The sequence below is a fragment of the Castor canadensis genome, chromosome 6, assembly GCF_047511655.1.
Source record: "Castor canadensis chromosome 6, mCasCan1.hap1v2, whole genome shotgun sequence".
Classification (NCBI taxonomy): domain Eukaryota; kingdom Metazoa; phylum Chordata; class Mammalia; order Rodentia; family Castoridae; genus Castor; species Castor canadensis.
Genome location: NC_133391.1, coordinates 7,316,674 through 7,333,739, shown reverse-complemented (window position 1 = coordinate 7,333,739; position 17,066 = coordinate 7,316,674). Strand labels below are relative to the sequence as shown.

Genomic DNA, 17,066 nt, shown 5'->3' with positions numbered 1-17,066 from the left:
GTTCAAATCCCATCTCTCTCTCTCTCTCTCTCTCTCTCTCTCTCTCTCTCTCTCTCTCTCTCTCTCTCACACACACACACACACACACAAATGAAAAATACCCGCTTCCTGAGCATGTTGTAGCCTTGCTCCCAGCACTAAAAAATGGTGTCTTTACACCAAACTACATTAAAAACAGTTTCATACAGGGTTGGGGGTGTAGTTTAGTGGTGGAGAACTTAAATAGCATGCATGAGGCCCTAGGTTCATGTCCAACACCAAGGGAAAAAAATGTATTGTTGCAAAAGAATAAAAAAAGGAACAGAGCCAAGTGATTTGAGAAATACAATCTGGGATGTCACTTCTTGGCTCTGGCATTCTTGTGTAAAAAGGCAAACAGTAACAACAATTGTGTTTGTATTGGGCTACTGTGAGCTCATTGGAGACGACAGACTTGACAGTGTTTTGTAAACTCTTGAAGGATTATTATTTCATGATTGGAGGAAGAAGGGACAGCATCTGGTGAAAAATTCTAAGTGTAGATTTCAGGGAGGGTGATGGATGGGGACTTAGGATGGCAGCCTGTGCTTCTCAGAAGACTCAGCAGTCGGTGGTGACAGTGGCTGAGAGCTCTTGGATGCGCCAGGCACTGCAGGCCTTGCACAAGATGTGGCCATCCAGCGGGTAACAGCCCTGACACTCACCCTCAGAGGACAGCAGCAGTCCACATTCCTGTTGGGAGAAGCAACAACTTTCTATCAGTCCAGTCCCCACTCCCAGGTCTCTTCCCCCTCTTGTTCAACCCAGCACCCCAGACTCTGCAAACCTCTCAGCTTTGCCCCAGCCCCCTCACCTCACACTTGTAACAGCCAATGTGAAAACTGCGATCCAGAGCAACGATTCTCACTGTCTCTTCCTGACCTGGCTCAGGCATGATGGCCCCACCACACACTGAACATCGTGGGGCAAACTTCCTGGAGTAAAAGGGAACCAAGCAGGCCGTGAGGCTCCAGGGAGGAAGTGAATTCACAATGAAACCCAGAGAAGATGGGAGGGATTGGAGGGTGCCAGAGCTATGGTCTTGGGTCTTAGGGAAGACAGTATTACCAAAGAGAAGAGAGAGGACAGGTACCAATAGGCTCACACCCATAATCCTAACTACTCAAGAGGGAGAGATCAGGAGGATTGCAGTTCAAAGCCAGCTCAGGCAAATAGTTCACAAGACCCTATCTAAAAAATACCCAACACAAAACAGGGCTGGCAGAGTGGCTCAACTGGTTCAGCACTGGCCTAGCAAGCATGAGGCCCTGAGTTCAAACACCCCACCATCAAATAAATAAATAAATAGAAGAGAGAGGGCCAGGGGTTAGAAACAGGAGGGGCCAGAGGGACATGAAGGAGAGATGGGAAAAACAGGAAAGGTCAGTGTGGTAGTGGCTTATGCCTGTAATCCCAGCTACTGGAGGCAGAGATTAGGAGGATCAAGTTCGAAGGCCAGCTCCAGGCAAAAACACAAAACCCTATCCAAAAGATAACTGAAGCAAAAAGGACTGAGAGTATGACTCAAGTGGTAGAGCACCTGACTAGCAAGCACAAGGCCATGGGTTCAAACCTCAGTAGTGACAAAAAAAAAAAAAAAAGAAAAGATCAGACATCCCAAGACTGGACAGGGCCCCAGACCTGACCTGTGGAAGTCCTCAATGCAGTGGATCTGGCTGGTGGCATCCACTGTGAAGGGGATGCCATCAAGGCCACGGTGGCACACCACACAGGTGAAGCAGCCAGGGTGGTAGGCCTTCCCCATGGCCCGCAGGATACGGTCCAGGATAGGTTGGGAGCATGTAGAACATTTCTCCAGGGTAGCCTAGAAGGAAAGAGGATGGGAAGGTAAGAAAGGGGAACCACAGTAGCCAGGAAGACACTCTGAAAGCCTACCAATCTGTGTATGTATGAGTCAGTGGAAAGTGGACCTGAACAGATCTGAGTTCACATTCCAGCATTGTAGCTTCCAGAACACTGAATCTGAGCATATCTGAACTTCCTTTTCCTTTAAAATGTAGTAATCAATGCCTCACAGAGGTGTTATGGAAATGTCATATATTCCCCTCTAAAATGCCTCCTACTAGCCAGGCACCAGTGTCTCACATCTGTAATCCTAGCTATGAGAGGCTAAGATCAGAAGGCCAGCCAGGGCAAATAGTTCAAGAGATGCCCATCTCTAAAATAACCAGAGCAAAATAGGCTCAAGCTGTAGATCTACTGTTTTGCAAGCAGGGATCCCTGAGTTCAAACCCCAGTACTACCAAAACCAAATAAACAAAAATAAATAAACAAAATGCCTACTTGTAAGGGACTGTTGTTCACCCCCTCCAGCTGCCAGTATTTAGCTGCCTATTTTTTTCCTTCTTCTTGTACTTCAGATCGAGTCCCCCAGCTTCAAGCCACATTGCTCTTTTGGGCTTGAATTCTGGTTTCCCCTTGGAAGAAACCCTGTACCTCGTTGATGACTTCAGGGCCCCCCAGCCTAGTCACTCACCACATAGCAGCTCTCACAATAGGCCCTCCTCTCCACTGCATAGAAATGCTGGCCCCGGAGCTGGGCCCGGCACGTGGAACACACAAAGCAGCCAACATGGAAGACACGGTCTAGGGCCACAACCCCAGCCCCATCTCCGACCACATCTTCTCCACAGCCGCCACACCGGCCTGGGAACAGGGAGGAATTAAATCAATTTGCACAGACCCAGGACACTAGATCCACTGTCCCCTCCTCCTTCCTATCCTACCCACTGGGTCAGCTCACCAAAGTACTCCCCGCTGGGTGGGTGACTCATGTCATGCACCAACTTCTTGGTCAGTCTCTCCAGCTCCTCCTCCGGAGGCTGGCTCAAGTGGACCTGGAGTGATAATCAAGGAATCTTTGGGAATCTAGTTCCTGATGCTATAATAATCCCTGGGGGTAGCCAGACAGTTCTACCCAGAAAGCTCACCCAAGCACATCTCAGCCCGGGAGCCAGTGGGCAGCTCTATCCCCTCCCTTTTGGACACCCTCACCCCCTTGACCTCTGACTCTGCTCTAAAAGCAGGACCTTAAACACCCCCCCCCCCAGCTCTCACTCTTTCGGTTCAGTTTTCAGCTGTCTGTCATGACCCCAAATCCCAGTGCCACAGACTTACCTGGGGCCCATGCCCGCCTCCTCTTCCTCCTCCTACAGGGCCAGAGACTCCAGTTACCTCCTCCTTGCCCCCTGGCCCTGGCTCACGGTGGCTTCTATAGCCAGCCCCCCAGACTTCACTTCGGCCTGGGAGAGGAAAGTGGGGGCCTGGAAGGGGCCCAGAGGCCTGAGAGGCCCCCCGCCTGGGCGGGCCACAGCCTCTCACAGGTTGGGCCACCTTCACTTGCACTGGGAAGGCAGGGCCAGCTGGGGTGCTGGCGGTAGCATAGGAGGCTGGAGTGGGGCCCCCATAGGGGGATGCAGGGAGCAGCGGGGGTGGAACACTCCCTCCATTGGATTTCAGGGAACCTGGGCGGTAGGCAGGAGGTGGAGGGGGCTCATAAGCCTGAGAAGAAAGTGCAAAGCAGAAGCGGTGAGCGAGGCCCATTCCAGGCCCTATGTTGGTGGAAATCCACATCACATGCATCCCCCCAAGGGAAGCATGTAGGTTTTTGACAAGGTCCCTCCCTCCAGTGGCTGACAAACTAGGAAGCTTCTGTTTCCTCCATGCAGGTGTGTTTATCAGTCACATAGAGGGCAGGTGGAGGTTGGAGGGGTGGCGTGGAATGAAACTGAGAATCCAGAGAAGGGAGCCAGCTGGGGATAGGAGGGAAAGGACAAGAAGAGTCACCTGCCGGTCTGGTCGTCGTGGAACATGACCTCGACCCCCATCTAACTCAGCCAGCATGCTGGTCAGTGAATCTATCTCAGCATCCAGACTTCCTGGGCGCAGGCCCCCCCTGTCTGGGGGGAGTCCCTGGGTTGGAGCCAAAGCAGGGAGAACACAGATCACAATGTCTTCTCTCCAGCCCTGGGTCTTGCTCACCCTCGAGTCTGGGGGTCCCTTTGCCCCACAACCCCTCAACCCCAGTTCTCACCTGTAAACGCTGGGGTGTTCCATGGGACCCCACCCAGGTCGGCCCCCGATCCTCTGGTCCCCCTGGGGCCTGGTAACACTGCTCAGATGGGAGGGGGCAAAAATTGACCCTGGGGTGGGACTGGAGTGCTGCAGTGAAGGGACAGAGACCAAAAGTGGGAATGGAGAGAAGGGTGCACCTCATGGAGGCTTCCCTCTGGGCTGCTCTCCTCCCCATGCACCTGGGGGTTGGGAGGGGGGCAAGAGGCAGGGATGGCTTCAGGAGGGGACAGGCAGGGCACAGGCAGCTGACCACTGCTACAGGAAGCAGATGGGGCCACGGAGCAGGAGCTGAAAGGCAGAGGTGGGCAAGAGTGGCCGCTGGTTCCTCAGCCACTGGGGGGGCCCTTACCTGCTCCGTGGACTGATGACGACCCTGTGGGGCCTCGAGGGAGCGCTCTCCCCTGAAGAACTCTGTTGGGCTCTGGTTGCTTTGGGGGGAGCCAGGTGGGCCCCGACATGGCCTGGAACAGGGGGTACTCCAGACAGCGGTCAGAGCTTCACAAAGCCCTAGGACTGTGGCCTTGATCCCCACCTCTTGTTCTGTCCCACACTTCGTTTGGGACTCCAGGAAAGAAACTTTTTCTGCTTCTTTTTTTCCCCTTCCTCCCCAATTTTGGGGACGGCCACGCCCCCAGTGACGTCACTGCATTCCTGGGGGAGGGTCACGTGGCCCCCTAGGCCCTAATCTGCTGTCCCTCCCTGAACTGGCCCCCTCCTGCCGAGATGGGAGGAATCTCCTCTAGAGCCGAGTCAAAGGGGGGCTGGTTAGGACGGGAGGCACAGGCCCCACGACTTCCAAATCCAAAGATTTCCCCCCTCTCCGCCCCCTAGCCAGGCGTCCCAGCTCTGCACGTGGCAGCCAGGCTGCGGAAGCTGGAAGCTCCTGATCTCCACCCCCGTGCAGACCTCTCCCTTCCCACCCGCCTCCCTCTCACCTACGTGCCAACAGTGCTCAGCCAGCCCATAGTGTTTGGTCTTTTATTCACGGTCAGCAGTTAGAAAAATAAAACAGAACAACAACAAAAAAAAAATATCACCACCCCAGGGGGCCGATGCATCTGTGGCCAGGATGGGGACACTGAGGTAGCCTAGCATTGCAGAGGAGACCAGCCCCTCCCATCAAGGCACCAGTGAAGGGAGAGGCCTGTTAGGGGGAGGGCTGTGGATGCCCTGTCCTGGACAGTGGGGTCAAACATCCACATTAGTGCATGAGGTCCCTCTCCCAAAGGAGATGGGCCAGGCCAGGATCTCCCTAAACAGCCAGGTTCCGTGCTCCCGAGGGCAGGGCCAGTGCAGGCAAATGGTTCGTTAGTCAAGATGAGCCTGGGCCCTTCCTACCCAACCTAGGAAGTTCAGCATCAGAGGTCAGTGCAGGTGACTGGGGTGACACCGTGAACCAGCAGTGTGGGGCCCAGATCACGGCTCAGAGTCTCCAGCAGTGCCAGGTATCGAGGATAGCGGGCAGGATCGGCAGGTGGCCGAGGCAGGTACAGGAAGGTGAGGGCTGTGATGGGCCCCTGTTCACCATCCCTACCCTCTGGCCCCCCAGGCCCTCCGCCAGTGCCTCGCCCCTGCTGGGCACGTACCAGGGCATTGGCGCTGCTGGCCAGGGCCTCTGCCTCTGCCTCTCCCTGCCCACTGTTCACAAAGTCCCCTTCCTCTTCTTCTGGCTCCCCAGCCACAGCCCCTTCACCCCACACCACCTCCTGCACCTCTGCCCGAATCCTTAGTTGGCTCAGCAGTGCCCGGAGACGCCCCTCAGCTGCCCCAGGGGCCTCCTGAGGGCCTAAACACAGGAAGATCCGGAGGCGGGCACTGTGCCAGGCAGGCACCATGCCTAAGATGGTGGCCATCTGCAGGAGGAAGAGACCACAGACGTCCACATAGCCGGGACCACCGCGGGGTCGCAGCAGGTTGAGAGGCCACACATCCACATGATGAGGCTGAGTGGAGCTTCCAGACCCCCGGCTCAATCGCTCAGGGGGCAAGTCCCCACAGGCCCGGGCTAGAACCACATTCTTGTTCATCTTGAGGGCATCTGCCAGGGTGGCCACATAGTCCTGGGGACTGAGAGCCCGGGGACTCCCAGGTGCACGTGGTGGAGGAAACAGAGTGCTCAGGGCTGGGGACCCACCCTCCCTGGTACTGTCTGCAGGCTCGGAGAAAGCTGGGTCTGTCAGGAAATGGTCCTGTGGTGGAGAATCATCATAGAAACCCAGGACCAACGTGTTAGGCTTCATGCCACCTGGGGGTAGAAAGAGGGAGGCAGGAGGAACAGACGGGAATCAGGCTCGCAGGCTGAGTTCACACCAAGCTAATATGCGCCCACTCACACACGCTGACAGCGACATGTGTCATCCCCACTGTGTTAGACTCTTATGGCAACATCACGCTCGTTTGCACAATGACTTAGTTTTCCTAAACACTTTCACATGCACTTATTTGATTATCTCTGTGTCTAATCTCCTCCACTTAAATAGGGCAAGTTCACATTAGGATTCTTTTTGGTTTCGTTTTTTCCCCTGCAGTACTGGGGTTTAAACTCAGGGTCTACATTTTGAGCCACTCACCAGTCCTTTTTTGCGATGGGTTTTTTTTTGAGACAGGGTCTTAAAACCTATTTGCCTGGGTTGGCTTCAAACAGTGATCTTCCTGATCTCTGCCTTCTGAGTAGCTAGGATTACAGGCACCCAGGCCACATTAGGATTCTTTTAACTAATGAGCACTTGAGATCCATGCTACCAGTGAAGCTTTAAGGAGTGCACCTTTTTCGTGATGAAAAGATGGGAGTTTAACTCCACTGGGCAAATCAGATACTCCGATCATTGAAGTTCATAGCCTTAACCACCAGGAAAATAACATCCCAGAGTCTGCTAGGGGAGGATAAGAGAATGGGGGTGGGCTTGGCCTTTTGCTTATACTACTGCAAAGCCCTGCAAATGGTGGTCCACAGCCTGGTCACCAAGAGGAAACAGCTAACATCTACATGCTTGTGGCAGGGGCACATCCTGTAGAAAGCACTTTGTATTTTATCTCACCTGAAGCAACACTATGAGATAGGTACTATTTAGTCTTCCTCCTTTACAGATAAGGAACCTGAGGCCCCACGCTGGTGAAGTCACTGGCCCAAAGCCTCAAGGCTGGTAGGTTCCTGGCAAGCGGGTGAATACAGTCCACACACACCAGAGGCCATTCTCTGAGCCACCAAGCTGGGCATGGGCCAACCTTAACATCCCAAGTTCCTAACCACAGCTCCTAGTTTTATTTTTATTGGCAGCACTGGGGGTTGAACTCAGGACCTAGTGCTTGCTAGACAGGCACTCTATCACTTAAGCCACTCCACCAGCCCTTTTTGCTTAGGTTATTTTTGAAATAGGGGCTGCTGTTTTGTTTGTTTGTTTGTTTGCAGTACTCGGGTTTTTTTGTGGTACTAGGGTTTGAACTCTCAGGGCCTACTCCTTGAGCCATTCTACTAGCCCTTCTTTTTTGAAGGATTTGTTTTTGAAATAGGGGCTCATGAACTGTTTCCCCAGGCTGGCTTCGAACCTCAATCCTCCTGAGTAGCTAGGATTACAGGTGTGTGAGCCACTGACGCCCGACAGAGCTCCTGTTTTTGCCCAGTTGACCTGGACAGCAATCCTCCTGCCTTCTCAATCCTCCTACTTATGGCCTCCCCCACCGGTGGCATGACAGAGGCACACCACCACAACACACAGATTTTTTTTGTTGAGATGGGGTTTCATTTACTTTTCTTTGTCTGGTTGCACCTCAATCCTCCGGAGCTCCACCTCCCCCACAGATGAACTTACAGGTGTCAGCCACCATGCCAATACTAGTTTTTGATGTTTCAAACACCAGTGTGAAATTGGGTAATTTCCCCCTTCAGTCAGTGAGGCCAGGCAGAAGATTCAGAAACTTCTTCCAAGACAACTTCTTAGGGCTGGCAGAGTGGCTCAAGCGGTAAGAGCACCTGCCTAGTAAGTGTGAGACCCTGAGTTCAAACCCCAGTGCCACAAGGAAAAAAAAAAAGATCTCTCATTATAGAACAGACTACTCAAAATCTACCAGTAAAAAAGGAAAAAAAAAGTCTACCAGTAAATCAAATCTTCCATGCTGGAGAATTTACTATTCGGAGGAAATCTTTCCTTTTTGTTGGAATCATCTTCTACAAGGTAAAGTTCATGAAAGAACACCTGTGGCTTACACCTGTAGTCCTAGCAACTCAGAAAGCAGAGATCAGGAGGCTCAAGGTTCGAAACCAGCCCAGACAAAAAGGTAGCAAGATCCCATCTCAAAGAACAAGTCAGGTATGGTGGTACACATCCATAATCCCAGTAATCCCAACTACGTAGGAAGTGTACATAGGAAAATCATGATGGTTTAAGGCAGTCCCTGGAGCAGAAGCATCAGATCCCATCTGAAAAATAACTTAAGCAAAAAAAGGACTACTGGGGGCACCTGCCTAGGAAGCATGAAGCCTTGAGTTCAAACCTCAGTAGCCCCAGCTGATCTTGTAAATTAAACTAGTCATGCACCCTTCTAAGCATTTTCTAGAGTTATGATTTGCACCAAGCAGGGCCAATGTCCAACACTGTTGAACTTTAGCCAGACTCTTAGGAAGTGGAGAAGGAGATGAGCACTCAGGTGACAGACACTGTCCTGGGATTAAGGGAGGAGGAAGACTACAAGCATAGATTTGGAGGAGCCTGAAGGCCTCTGTGCTGCAGAAGCCAGGAATGTTCAACCCCAAACACAAACATCTGCCCCACTCACCCTCCAGCATCCTTTGCAGTGTCAGGGACTACATTATACCCCTCCCTTCTCTTTGAGCCTTTTCAGGACTGGCTGAGTTACCATCTGTCCACAAAACCTTGCTGACTACATCTGTACCTACTAATCTTTGCTTTTTCTGAACTCTGGTGATTAGAAACCAGATGTTCTAGCTGGGCTCTGCTGGCTTACACCTGTAATCCCAGCTATTCAGGAGGCAGAGATCAGGAGGATTGCGATTCAAAGCCAGCCCCGGCAAATAGTTCACAAGACCCTATCTCAAAAAAAAAAACCATCATAAAAAAGGGCTGGTGGGGTGGCTCAAGGTGTAGGCCCTGAGTTCAAGCCCCAGCACAGCAAAAAAACAAAACAAAACAGATGTTCTGATAGGGAAGCCCAATAATTCTCACATAATTCTCCCATTGACTCTAGAAAAATACTCTTTGAAGCCCAAATACTCTCCAATTTTTGGCTCAGAAAAAAAATGAAAAGAAATACAGCAGTGTCACTCTGTCTATTTCCCAGTCTCCCCTATCAGAACTTGTACACTGTCTGTGGCTGTTTTATCTTTGAATGCTCTCTTATCTGCTCGGCTTTGAGTTCCTTTTGCAGTTTGCAATCTGTGGTTTATTTTCTGGAGGATGGAAGTGGAGATTTAAAGAAGTTACAGAGGCTGGGATCTGGTGGCTCACCCCTGTAATCCCAGCTACTCAGGAGACAGAGATCAGGAGGATTGAGGTTCAAAGCCAGCCCAGGCAAATAATTCAAGAGACATTATCTCAAAAATACCCAACACAAGACAGGGCTGGTAGAATGGGTCAAGGTGTAGGTCCTGAGTTCAAACCCCAGTACCACAAAAAAAAATAATAATAATAAAATAACAGAGCCACAGAGAAGGCTTAAAGGGACCTAGAGAGGAATAACTCACCAAGGCCTGAGATCCGCAGCAGATGCTGAGCTCCCTGGCGCACAGAGGATGAGAGGGTGAGGTCCACAAAGGCCTTCACTTGGGCCCGGTCCACCAGGCTCAGCCATGCCCCATATTGCGGCTGAACAGGGTCCGAGGGCAGGGAGTCTGCAGAGAACGTAAAAAAAAGAAGCAACGACCGTGGGCCAAATTCATTTCCTCTTTATCTTAAAGTCCAAATTCCAGGTGGGATTTGTGACTGGTTGGAAAGTCATAGGAAGCATCAGGCATCTATTATGGAGGGGAAGAGGAAGGATGGGAGCAAGTGATAGGGCAACTCACCAAGGTCACCCAGGGTGACGTGGCCCAGTACATAGAGCCCCCCCTTCTTGAGTTGGTTGGCCAACCTCAGCAGAGGCAAGGCACCCCGGGGATTCCCCACCAGGAGCAGCAGCTGGGGCCGCCAGAACTTCACGTGTTCCTTCCGGACGTCCAGCCGGAGCAGGTACTTACGCACCTGGGGACCCAAATGAGATAGTGGAGGAAAAGGGCTTGATCAGACAGTTCCCATACTTCTCAAACAGAACATCAGCTCCCTGGGCAGGAGTGCGGGGCTGTCCCAGATTGCCTCCTCCCTCCTCCCATCCTGCAAGTTCCCCCAACCTGGTGGAAGAGCAAGGCCTGGCTGACATAGCCCCAACTGCTGGGGCCTCCTCGTGCTGTGAGCAGGGCAGACAGCAGGCCCATGAGAAGCAAGGAGCCCCCGGCTGCCCCTGGGCTGATAAGAAACATCATAAGCAGGCAGGAGGCCACGCCCAGCAGGCAGGTGTGCCAGGAGAACAGGCTGAAGGTGGGGCTGGGGTGGGCAGAGAGAAGGAAGAAAGAAAACTCAGGTCTGGCCCTGAACAAGGAACTGCCACTTGCTCTAGTCCCCAGTCAAGCCCCCAGTGCCTCAGTCCTTCCTATCTATCCTCCCTCCTTTACTCTGGGGACACAGGTATCTTAATTTCTCACCGGAAGTTGGGGGCTGAGGCCCACTCCAGGCTTAGGCACGACAGGTCCACTGCTGCATAGGCCACCAAGTAGAAGACGGTGACCACGGCAGCCAAGGTGTTCAGCTTCCCTGCCAGGAGCACCAGCTAGGTAGGGACCAAGAAGTGGTGTTTTGATCAATGGTGCCAATGTACACCCATGCAATGCCAGTGCACCCCAAGAGGTGCCAAAGCACACCAAGCACTTGGGAGGGGGAAGTAGGGGGATTGAAAGCTCAAGACCAGCCTGAGCTACATAGCAAGACCCAGTCTCAAAAAAATAATAATAAGCAGGGTGCCGGTGGCTCACACCTATAATCCTAGCTACTTAGCAGATAGAGATCAGGAGAATTGAGGTTCAAAGCTAGCCAAATAGTTCACAAGACCCTATCTTGAAAAACCCAATACAAAAAGGGCTGGTGATAGAAAAAGGCTTGAGAAAGGCACTCAAATGAAGAGCTAGCCTGCTTAGCAATCCTAGCAAGTGTAAGGCCCTGAGTTCAAGCCCCAGTATCACCAATAATAATAATAATGATAATAATAATACATAGAGGTTGGAAGCTTAGCTCAGTGGTAGACCGCTTGCCTAGTAAGCACAAGGCCTTGGGTTTGGTCCCTAGCAGCAAAAAAATAAATCAATAAACTAAATGCCAATGCATCCCTGAAAAATGCCAGTACACCTTAAGGGGTGTCAGTGAATCCTGCTAGACCTAAGCCTGATCCTGATCCTGCCAGCTACAGTGCAAGTAACAGGGCAGTTTGAAAAGGAAGGTTTGCTGGGCTCCAGAGGCTCACACCTGTAATCCTAGGTACTTGGGAGGCTGAGATCAGGAGGATTGCAGTTCAAGGCCAGCCCCAGCAAATAGTTCCAGAGACCACCCCCCATCTCCAAAAATAACCAAAGCAAAACGGACTGGAGGTGTGGCTCAAGTGTTAGAACACCTGCTTTGCAAGCGTGAAGCCCTGAGTTCAAACCCCAGTCCCATCAAAAGAAAAAAGGAAGGCTTACTTGGACTAGACCCCAAGAATACAAGACAGCTCCCCAGGGGTTCCCCCCTCCAGACACAACCTTAGCTGGTGCCAAGATCACTCCTGTAAAAACAAAATAAGTCAGTCTGGGCCATGTGAGGACAAGACAGACCCAGGAGGGCATGCCCAGGGCAGGCATGGAGACAGAGGGAAACACACCAAAGAGGTCATCCTGGGCCAGGGCGTGCAGGATTCGGGAGGCACCGATGAGGGAACTCATGGAGGCTGAGAGTGCTGTAGCATAGATCCCAATCAACACCAGCGGAGGCCATAGGCTGATGGCACGAAAGAACCCATAGTCTTCCTGCAGCAGGGTTCTAGAAGGGAAGGGAAGGAAGACAATATGGATAACCAATGAGTATCCATCACAGGGTTCTTGTGAGAAAAGTGCTGATGACACCCTGTGGTTAAGAGTTGCGTCCTATAATCCCAGCATCATCTCAGGAGGCAGAGATCAGGAGGACTGCCACTGGAGGCCAGTCCAGGCAAAAAGTTTGTGAGATCCTATCTCAACAAACAAGCCAGGCAAGGTGGCTCATACCTGCAACCCCAGCTATTTAGGAGACCTAGGTAGGAGGATCACAGAGGCCAGCCCAGGCAAAAGGCACAAGACCCTGTCAAAAATAAAGCAAAAAAGGGCTGGAGGTATGACTCAAATGGTAGAACATGCACCTACCAAGCTCAAGGCCCCAAGTTCAAATTCTAATAGCACCACCAAAAATAATAATAATTAAAAAGCTGGGTCCTAGCCAGACATGGTGGTACCTGCCTATAACCCCAGTACTTGAGAGGTAGAGGAAGGAGGATCACAGGTTGGAGGCCACCATGGGTTATATAGCAAATTCAAGGCCAGCCTGGTCTTGAATATAACCCAGACTGGGTGGTCCAGGCTGGCCATGATGCCTGTACAACCATTAAAGAGAACAGCAAAGACACTGGCGAAGGTCATCATGGCCCCAGTGGACCCAACAAAAAAGAGCTGGGTCCTCTCCACTGACCATAAACCTGATCTCAAGGATCAAAATGATACTCTGTATTAACAAGATCCAGGGGAGGACTTGGTATTTACTTGTGATCTTTGGATTACTTGGATTTTTATCACTCAGTCAGTAATCAATTCCCAACAGTACATGCACAAGACATCAAATATTTGTACAAATAAAAATTACTAAAAAGTCACACCCACCCCACCCCTAAACTAAGGGCTCACAACTGAAGCAGGTAGACAGCGGTTATCATCACGTAGTCAGCCCTCCCCATGGACAGGAGCAACTGCTTTTCTCTCCCAATGGGAGAAACTGTCCCCAGAGTCTCTGCCTTGACAAATGGGGTACCTGCTTCCCAGCCTGTGCTTCCCTCAGTGACCCAAGGTACTGACCTAGTCCAACACCCCACCCCTTTGAGGGCCTGGCCTACCCCTCCTCCCCAAGCACCTGTCACAGGTGAAACTGGAGAGGAAGAAAAGCAGGACGTAGATGAAGAAGGTGTAAGCCACCGCAACAATTGTGCCCAGAGGAATCGCCCGGCTGGGGTCCTTCAACTCCCCTGGAGGGAGGGGAGCAGAAGGAAAGAGGTTAGCTCTCCTGCCATTCCCAGACATCCCTCAGGGCAGCAGCCTCCCCCCCACACCCCTGTCCCCCACAGGAAGTGGCAGGCAGGGAGACTCTCACCTGACATGTTGGCCCCAGCCATGATGCCTGTACAACCATTAAAGAGAACAGCAAAGACACTGGCGAAGGTCATCATGGCCCCAGTGGTGTAGTCCTGGGCATAGCCAGCTGGGGGTTTTATTCCCAGGATAGAAATGATGTCAGCATCACTCTTAAAGATCCAAGCATCATGGCCCCTGCCATCCATCCTCACAATCCAAAAATGCCCATCTCCCATTGACTGCCCTCAATAAGACTCCAGCCCTGACCCCTTTGTGGGCCCTGCATCACCTCCCCCCATCAACCTCTGTTTCTTCCTACAGGCTCGAATCCATGCTCTTTCCTGTCATGTTTCTTTTCCCTGTTCCCTTCTGCTGTCTGGCTCAGGGCAGCCCCAGGTCCCCATGCTCCTGTCCTCCCCAGCCTATGGTCATGCCTATCTTCTCAACTTGAAACAGTCTCAGTCTTACTGTTGCCTGAACACTCTCCAACCTGAACACAAGTTCTTCCCAGGCAGGGACTACTTTTGTGATCTGTCCCCACTGGGCCAAGCACATGCTGGACAGATTTGAATTTAACTGCAGTGCTCTAGGGTCCAGACCTCCTGCCCATGATTCTCTCTGCCTGGTGATTCTAAGGGCTAGGCCCCCTCATGCATGCCTACCCCTTGCCCCAGAAAACCCTGGCACTGCAATGCCAAGCTTACCACCCAAGTTGTCCTTCAGAGTGCTACTGTTGAAGCCGGTGAAATGGCCAAACCGGGCTGGCAGGGAGGAGCCATTGGAGCCAGGCCGAGGAGTTAAGGGGATGTCCCTGGGCCCCACTGCCACAAAACTAACTAACACTGAGGCCAAGGAGCCAGAAACCAGCAGGAATGTAAGGAAGGAGGCACGGGCATAGAGGCCAGCACCCAATGTGCACACTCCACCTACGAGGCCCAGCAGCAGGGAGCCATAGAGCAGGTTCCAGCCATAACCCTGGGGCAGAACTTTGAGTCCACTGGACCCTGCAGCATCTGAAGAGAGAGGCAGGACAGAGTTAGTTAGAAGGTCTGACTGGTGGGTACCAATCTTGCTCTGTAAGTTTAGGGGATATTAGGCTGGCCTTTCTCTCTGACTAGATGGTAAGCTCCCTGTGGGCAGGAATGATCTCTGGGATGTCCCCATTTCCTACATGAGGCTGGCCACACTGTGGGAAAAAACCTACAAACACGTTCTTCTGAAGACGGCTTGCTCCCTCAATCCCAGACCCACAAACACACACAGCCATCTGGACTGGGTGGGGAGAACTTAGACCAGGTGAAGAGAACACAGACCAGCCCCGAAGACATCTAGCACAGATTCCACCAGCCCCAGCAGAGAGACGGCACAACCGCAGACATTAGCCAGATAGAACATGAGGCCGATGCTGCCTCCAACCTCAGGCCCCAAGGTCCGACTGATCATGACTGAAAATGGAAGCAGAGGGCGACTATTAAGGAAAAAGAAACTGAAAAGGAACATGAGGAAGGGGCCACATATGAAACTCTCTGCAGTTGGCCTCTGGGCCTTATCTCTCTGCAAATGCCAGCTCAGTTCCCTGCAGCACTGTATTCAGGCCTTGTGGCTCTTTGCATAGGTCACCAATACCCTCTGAACCCCACTGTCCTCATTTGTAAAATAATAGCTAATAGACAACATTGTCAGGAGATTAAACAGTGGCACTAACATGGGGCAAAGTTGGTCACCTTCACCTTCCCAGCCTGCCTGCTGGCACTGCCCCAAGCAGATGGAGAATACTGGCCCCTTCACTACAGAACAACCTGGACCCCTGTCCATCACCGTTGAAGGATACAGTAGGCTCCGCCCCCCCGCACAGCTCCATTGGTGGCGATGGCACAGACAGACAGGACAGTGAGCGCCAGAATGAAGTATGCAACTAGGAGCATGGCCAAGGCTTGCAGCAACCCAGCATGGCCCACCACAAATCCTGAACAGAAGAGGCAAAGGTCACAGGGGATCTCTCGCCCCTCACCCACTTACCCCACCCCACTGGGCAGCAGAGCTCCAGGGAAGAGCTGCACAGAAGGCCACAGAGAGCCTCCAGTTCAAGCCCTTTCACCCACTTTACGGGGATCCCACCCAACCTCAGCCCAGGCCCATCCTCCTCCCTCTTAAGTCCTCCCCCAACTCACCAATCCTTAGGAAGACAACTATACTGAACATGGACAAGACAGTGGGCACCACCACACCTAGGAAGGTGGAGAGCTTCCGGGCAGGAGCCCCTCCAGGACCTCCAGGTCCACCAGCAGAGAAGGCAGCCCCCTCTTCCCCCAGGAGCCGGTAGGCCAGCAGAGGGGAGCTCTCGCTGGCCATGGCTGAACACAGGTAGACGAAGCCACAGATGGAGCAGGTGGCCTGTAAAAGAGATTATACTGTGTGAATAGCAACTCTACAGAGCGCCCCCAGAACAAACCGTAACCAAACTTCCAGAAGCCTCTCCTAAAGGAGATCTGCAAGGAAACACACACACATACACACACACACAGAAGCTGCAGACAACTCAAAAGAGCCCATGGAGTTGCAGATAGTCCCAGGCACTGCTGCACAATCCTGAACCCCAAACCACTCAGCATGGTTATCAGGGCCCCTCCCAGCTTCTGGGGGTCGTCCCTTCCTCCATATCCCTGAGACAAGAATGACAGCGGCTCTGGAAAGGGACACAGATCTCCTCTGACAGCTCCTGTTGCTCCAGCCTTTCTCCCACCTTAACTAAAGGTACAAGAGGAAGCAAATCTCTCAAAAGGGAAGTAAGTTACGGGTAAAGCAAGCCTCCACACCCCTCCTCCAGAGTCTTGAGCCGCCCCTCCCAAGTAACCCCCGTACAATCACTCACCGCCCCCAACCCAGGCAAAAACAAACTTGCAAATCTCCCAAAAGCCCACCCTCTGCAACCCCCACCTTCAACCCATCTCAAGCCCCCTCCTCCTCTCCTGATCCTCACCAGACTCCTCCCATCCACATAAAGCACCCCCCAAACTCCACCAACCCAAACACACCCCTCGACTCCCAAACAGAAACCCAGGTCGACAGGCATTCCGCTACACAAGGTCCCTGGGGTCCTCCCACCCCATCCACCGGCTCCTACCCACTCGCTCCGACCGAGCGGTGCAGGCGGACAGGATCTCCCTTTCGCCGGCCAGGCGCACCCCAAAGCTCGGCGCTGCAGGGCGCTCACTCACCACCCAGAGGAAGCAGCGGCTCGTTCGGAACGATCTCCGCACCCTGGAGGGGTCCGCTACGCGAGGCGGGGGCGCGGGGCCGGAAAAGGCAGACGGCTACCGGGATGCCAGGCCCAGAGCCTGCCCCCCCCCCCAGCAAGGAGCCTCATTGGTCCCGGCTCCGGCCCCGCCACGGGGGCGTGGTCACAGAGGCTCCGCCTCCCGCAGTCCTCTGTCAGCTCGGCTCCCACTGCATGGGTACCCAGGGGGCTGCCCGGGAGTCCCACAGCCTTGCGTCTCCCGCTGCATGTGGGCCAAGATCCTTATAGACCCCATCAACCTGGTGCAAACAGGCGTCCGACTCCACT

The 17,066-nt window shown here is 52.8% G+C and overlaps 2 protein-coding genes across 3 annotated transcripts; both read right to left on the bottom strand.

Annotated features, from left to right (window-relative positions):
- Window positions 1–381: 381 nt before the first annotated feature.
- Trip6 (thyroid hormone receptor interactor 6) lies at window positions 382–4,736 on the bottom strand. The gene is made up of 9 exons (XM_020182102.2): window positions 4,463–4,736; window positions 4,073–4,200; window positions 3,826–3,951; window positions 3,157–3,540; window positions 2,783–2,876; window positions 2,516–2,685; window positions 1,665–1,843; window positions 833–953; window positions 382–711 (listed from the first exon to the last, which is right to left on the bottom strand). The coding sequence occupies exons 1-9, from the start codon at window positions 4,569–4,571 to the stop codon at window positions 580–582; spliced, it is 1,443 nt and encodes a 480-aa protein (XP_020037691.1). The 5' UTR covers window positions 4,572–4,736; the 3' UTR covers window positions 382–579.
- Window positions 4,737–5,077: 341 nt separating this feature from the next.
- Window positions 5,078–16,850, bottom strand: Slc12a9 (solute carrier family 12 member 9). 2 transcript variants are annotated; one of them, XM_020182099.2, is made up of 14 exons: window positions 16,626–16,821; window positions 15,673–15,895; window positions 15,333–15,467; window positions 14,815–14,946; window positions 14,206–14,514; window positions 13,521–13,628; window positions 13,284–13,395; window positions 12,010–12,167; window positions 11,831–11,913; window positions 10,805–10,929; window positions 10,454–10,646; window positions 10,133–10,307; window positions 9,812–9,958; window positions 5,078–6,358 (listed from the first exon to the last, which is right to left on the bottom strand). In XM_020182099.2, the coding sequence occupies exons 2-14, from the start codon at window positions 15,851–15,853 to the stop codon at window positions 5,472–5,474; spliced, it is 2,745 nt and encodes a 914-aa protein (XP_020037688.2). In that variant the 5' UTR covers window positions 15,854–15,895; window positions 16,626–16,821; the 3' UTR covers window positions 5,078–5,471. The 2 variants fall into 2 exon arrangements, with proteins under 2 accessions (XP_020037688.2, XP_020037687.2); XM_020182098.2 differs by having other exon boundaries at window positions 5,079–6,358; window positions 16,720–16,850.
- Between the last annotated feature and the right edge of the window lie 216 nt (window positions 16,851–17,066).